Below are 6000 nucleotides of genomic sequence, written 5' to 3' on the forward strand. Positions count from 1 at the left end.
GTAATACAACAGTGAATTATTATTTGTTCAAATGAAGTGAAGAGGATCAGCAGACTGTGTTTATAATTTTGCATTTAGTATTGTAAGAAAGTTGATCCACGTTGGGCGCCAATTAGCACCACTATTTATAATAATTGGCGCCCAACATGGGACGGGGAAAGATCTTAAATTAATTGTCTGAATAGCAAATAGGGCAAATACCATTTTTTTCTATAAGTACTACTCTTGAAGTAGAAGGGTTTGTAGTCTGTTGCATTCATAAATGCAATTGTTATAATAATTTTACTATTTTAATTGGTGCCCAACACCGGTCAGCCTCCATTGTCCGAACAGCAAATTCCTGCACATTATATTAGAAGACAATAGAGTTAAATGATACATTATTCTAACGAAATAAATTAATACTCGTTTCATTCCATAGAATAACGCGGACTCGAGTGCATTCATATTAAGTTATTTTAGAGATTATAACATATTTTAGGAACTCTTTAGGTATTATAATATAAGCGAATAATAGCTTCTATCTACAAAATACGAAACGTTCCATTTTTCTGATTAATGGCGGCTGCTTTTACCTATTTATCTTGGTCCTGTGCTTTGTTTTTTTCAACGAAGCGAAGACGGTCTTCGGTAGATATAAAATAAATGTTGTCGTTCTATCAATTAGGAAGCGGAGACGATAGCGATAGATGGAGTCTGCTAGAGTCAAGAAAGCAGCTCTTTTTTATTTTATATGTGCGGACTGCGGAGCAGAAAACAGTGACCGAGCAAATTTTTAATTTATTTTATTTTATATCCTAGATAGATAGATGGATAGATAGAATACACTTTATTTGTACACCAAAACAGAATAATAAAATAACAAAATGTAACTTAATTAGGGTACAAAAGGCGGTCTTATCACTAAAAGCGATCTCTGCCAGACAACCTTTGGATGGAGGGAAACAGAGATTAAGATTGGGTGCAGTGTACATGTTAAAAAGGAATGTAGATTATTTAATATACTACACACTAACTAAAATATTACAAATATACTTAAACAGAGGTAGGTACATACTATATTACATAATGATACATATATATTATACAACATACATACAATATGTAAATATAATGAAAATACATACACAGTGTTAAATTGGATTCAATTACAGTTTTAGATCAAGGATTTAATGTAGTGTTCCTTTACCATTCTTTTAAACGAGGCTAGCGTAGGTGCTTGCCGGATAGTTTCCTGAAGATCATTCCACAAAGTGACTGAGCGAACTGTGAAAGAAGAACTGTAGAATTTTGAGGTATTAGGCGGGATATTGAGGCGGAGGTTGTGGGAAGAGCGTAGTTTCAGGTTGTGAGATTCACAACGAAACTGAAAACGCTCTTTTAAGTATGGGGGGTAGGTTGGATTAAAGAGAATAGAGTATAGAAGAGAAAGAATGTGGGTATTACGGCGAAAACGAATAGGGAGCCACTTGAGCTTAGCACGAAATTCGGAAACATGGTCATATTTGCGTAAGCCAAATATGAAACTTATGGAAAAGTTTTGGAGACGCTCAAGCTTATTTAATTGCTCTTCGGTTAAATCTAGATAGCACGAGTCGGCATAATCTAATATAGGTAGAAGTAAAGATTGAGAAAGCTCAATTTTGGTGGCCGTGGGCAAGAAGTTACGCAATCTACGGAGTGATCCTGCTGACGCAAACATCTTCCTACTAACTTCTTCCAGCTGCTTCTTCCATGTCATGCATCTGTCCAAATACACCCCCAGGTTTTTGACCTCTTTGCTCCAGTCTATACGTACACCATCGAAAATTATTGAGGGAAGGGAATCAAAGTCGATCATGGATATAAATCTGGGGCTACCTAGTATAATCACCTGGGTTTTCTTTGGATTGACCCTTAGACCAAAGTCGTTGCTCCACGTAAGTATACGTTCCAGGTCAATATTTGTCCTATATCGTATGTAATAGGTATCTATTAAAATTAGGTATAATCGCAAAATCTGTGCCGTGATTGATTTAATTAGCTAGAAAAATACTTTTAAATTCCAAATTGAGGTTAAATATCTATCTCTATTCACGAATGAAAATCCCAGAACAAAACTTTAGAAACAACTTTTGATGGAAAGCTCGCTCATTGTTTCATGGCAATGTAAAGGGGTGAAGCATTATCGTATTTTTTGTCAGTTTTTCCTATCTTTCCGCAAGACTCGTAAATGTAGGCGTTGGGCAATAAAATGTTTTAAGAGTTGGCAAAAGTATACCTTTACTTTTGCAATAAAATGTGATTTCTATCTTCCGCACTCGTATACATGTAAGAAGATAACTGCCAAGTTAGGTGCAGTAAAGTCTCATGTGGAGCAAAAGTAGGGAACGTACTTAGATGAACTTTTACTTACCTAAATGTACCTACATTATCATTTTCCTTCAATAACATGCATTGTTTATAGTTTGTGCACATATATATGATACATATATCTCTAACAAATCATTAAATACACCAATAAACAATCTTGAGAGTAGTAAAGAGCATGCTACGCTATAAGTTTAAGAACTCAAAAGCTTCTCAAAATCAACAACCATCAAAAAATCTCAATAAACATTCTTTAGGTACACGGCCCTCACGACACAGGCCTACCCTATAAGTAGTATAATCTTCTAACCAATATTTGAATACGAGTATCTCTGCCGAATATGACACATAATAAGTACATATTTAACATTATGATATTAAACCTTTCCTTCCTTCCCCCAGAAATGCAAGACCCTCCGCTCGGCCAGCCAGCCCCCGCGGCCCCCGCCCCCGGCCGTGCGCTCGCCGGCGGGGGCGGGGGCCGCGTCCCCCAGCGCGCTGGTCACGGCGGGGGCCGCGGGGGCCGCCCTGCTTGTCATACTGCTCACTGCCGTACTGCTGTGTCGGCGGGCCAAGCGACCTGCTAGAGATAGTAAGAAGCTTATAAATACCGTGCGATGACATACTATGAATGAATGTATGACTCTATGAATGAGGGAATGAATAAAAAATTGAGCTGTTAACTGCGGGCGCCGCGTAGGCCGCGATTCTCGCTATACTGCTCACTGCCGTGCTGCTGTGTTGGTGGGCCAAGTGACCTGCTAGAGATAGTAAGATTCTTATAATTAGGTACTTACTTTATTTTGCACGATTATGGAGGACTACAAAGCCGCGCTGCGTCATCACTACGCATTTATTTCAACGCAGTGGATGCCACATGAGCGCTGCGTTTGAGGGAATGAGCCCGTTATCTATGCGAACTTAAAGTTAAAGAGCCTGTTAACTAGGTCTTTGGAAGTTTACTTACTCGTAACGTGTAAACTCTCTGGGATCATCTTCTATGTTCATACGAGCTTTTTGCATGACCGAGCATAGTGTTATCGTTCGCTTTAAAGCAGAAGAGCTTCAGCTATTTAGAATACAGCCGTGAATAAGTTTATTTATTTATTTTTCAGAGGAAAAGGTATCCGTGCCTGAAGGAGGCAGCACTAACGGGTACATTCCAGCTAAAGTGCCCATCACCATCACTTCCAACCCTATGCACGGGGAGGTAACAGATCCTATTATAAATATTTCATTTTTGTTTCTCAACAACAGCTTTTGTAGCCGATGTAAATGTAAATGTAAACCTGATTTAGATACACTTTAGGTACTTGGTTAACGTATTATTTCAATTGAAACATTAATGCTATGGCTCTTTGTAGTACCAAAAGATAAACGACATAATACCTCCTTAGTCATTTGTTTACAATTTGGTAAACGCGAATCGTTTTATACTCGCTTGGTTTCCAGAAACAAGCAAGCAGCTCCAGAACAGATGATGATACGATACAAAGAATACACAAGCCTTTTTTATATGTAACAGTGTTATTTTCCTTTCCGCAGGGCGGGGAAAGTGGTGTAGAAATGTCTTTTATGCACAATAACAATACAGGCAGTGAAGATAGCACGCTTTCGCACTCACGGAAAAACGGCACATCACCGCGATACGTGTAAGCGATTCCAGCCCGTAATACAAAGGATTAAGAAGCTAAGTTGAAGGCATTTGTGATTGAGATTGTTGTTATATGACTGTAATAGTACAGCGTAAGATATTTTTTCTGTACAGTAATGCTTTATGCGTTGGTGGCGAAGTTAAGAAGGGTTGTTGGAAGTTGGAAGTATCCTGAATCTTTTGATGTAATCTCTAAATAACCACCTGGTAATGCCTACTTACTTTATAGCAGTTAACAATTTAGTAATGAGTACAAAACGACCAATTGAGTATTATGTGTTTCGAAATAGGAATACCTACTTATCACAAATTTTTAAATGGATGCACTGGAATGGCAACTTATGACAATACATATTAAAAATATGAACGAACCTTAAAGATAAGCTTCCAGCTTTCGGCATCGTACGTATCTCATTCAGTATTCATTGGATAGAAATTCACACAAGTGCGTCCACTTCATCGGCATTGCCGAAGCCACACCGTTTCTGCATCCATTTATGACAATCCGTTTGGTCCGATATGTACGATACCGATAGTTGGGCGCTTACCTTAAAATGTAAATACGTGGAAAATTATTATACCTAAGTAGGTTACAAAGCTCATAAGATTTTGGAAATGCATTTTTAGCATAAGTGTAATTTTTTACTTAGTTTAAGAGGCAAAATGTGTCATGTTATCGAATTTATTTATTATTTTATACATTTTTTACAATTAAGTAAGTATAGACAAGACAATTTTTAGCTACATGATAAATATTTAATTGACTATCCTACTTAATTTTATTGACAATATTAAAATGGCGACGTACTTAACATTTTCGAAAAGGATTTAAACTAAAAAAAATATTTTAAACATTAAATTTAGTCAAATATTAAAAAAATAAGAAACGAACGAAATTAGATATATATCTACATCATATATCTTAAAAAGACTGACCACTCAAATTATTCTCAATGCGAGAAAGAACTTTTCGGGCACCACATTTTTTTATTTGGAAACCATTTTTTATTTTGAAATGGTTTGAATCTCATATTTAGATTATTTAATTAATAAATACTTAATTTAATTATGACTGCAGTTTAAACAGGCATGCTGACGATAAAATATATAAACAGTGGGTTAGTGCCAACAGTTCAATTAAAACTGCCAAATCCATAAAAATAAATATAAAATATATTTTACCGAAATCAGTGAAATATGAACTAATGAAATAGTTACATTATGGTTGTGATAAATAATTTTCGGCATTTATAAACTTTTCGTTATTTTTTTATTTTTCTATTGTGTTGCTTTATTTTATAATCATATCTTGAGTGATTTTGATCACGTATTATGTAAAAGATTTGCTGTATTTATCAACACAGAACCTACAGTCCTACACCTGCTTAAATTATCAATAAGGAATTAAAGTTTATTGTACAGTCTGGCGCAAGGAAACCTGACGTCTCTCAGAGTGAAAATGTTTTTTGATAGAGGTTTTTTTTGCTTCAGACTCCATATATACATTTTATTACATTACTAATTTATAATAATAAATACCTAATAGCTATCTCACAGCTTACGCTTAAAATACTATCTAAGACTGACATTGAAATTTTAAATAAGTATGTAAGTACTGTTATCTGATTGTTTCAGATTTATAATACTTTTTCAGTCTCCACACGCTTCACTGATTGATTAAGTCACATACAAAATAAACGTTTGTTTAAAACATAACAAAAATGACGTAGTAATATGTAGCTCGAAATGTAAATTTTTTTCAACATGAAGAAAGAGAGTATGTTTTTGAAAATCATTGAATCATAAAGCGGTTAATCATAATCTCTACATTTTGAATGTGCCAGCTTATTACCTACTTTTATTTAGGTTTGGTTTTCAATGTTAAGAGTAGGTCCCTTAATGTGTTGTTTAAAATTATCTGATTGATTTAAGATATTTTGTAAAAACTAATAAGATGTTCTAAAGAATTTATAGAAATACATTAATGATAAAATGAG

General features: G+C 35.2%; 1 protein-coding gene across 1 annotated transcript in view; it reads left to right on the top strand.

Moving 5' to 3' along the window:
* The window catches only part of LOC105387050 (interference hedgehog), a 33781-nt gene extending 27781 nt beyond the window's left edge, over positions 1–6000 (top strand). The window contains exons 14-16 of the mRNA XM_048627346.1: positions 2752–2941; positions 3465–3559; positions 3895–6000. Coding sequence (XP_048483303.1) covers positions 2752–2941; positions 3465–3559; positions 3895–4005 — 396 coding nt within the window. The 3' untranslated portion in view covers positions 4006–6000. The remainder of the gene's footprint in view (positions 1–2751; positions 2942–3464; positions 3560–3894) is intronic.

The sequence above is a fragment of the Plutella xylostella genome, chromosome 18 (genome assembly GCF_932276165.1).
Source record: "Plutella xylostella chromosome 18, ilPluXylo3.1, whole genome shotgun sequence".
In the NCBI taxonomy this organism is placed as follows: Eukaryota; Metazoa; Arthropoda; class Insecta; order Lepidoptera; family Plutellidae; genus Plutella; species Plutella xylostella.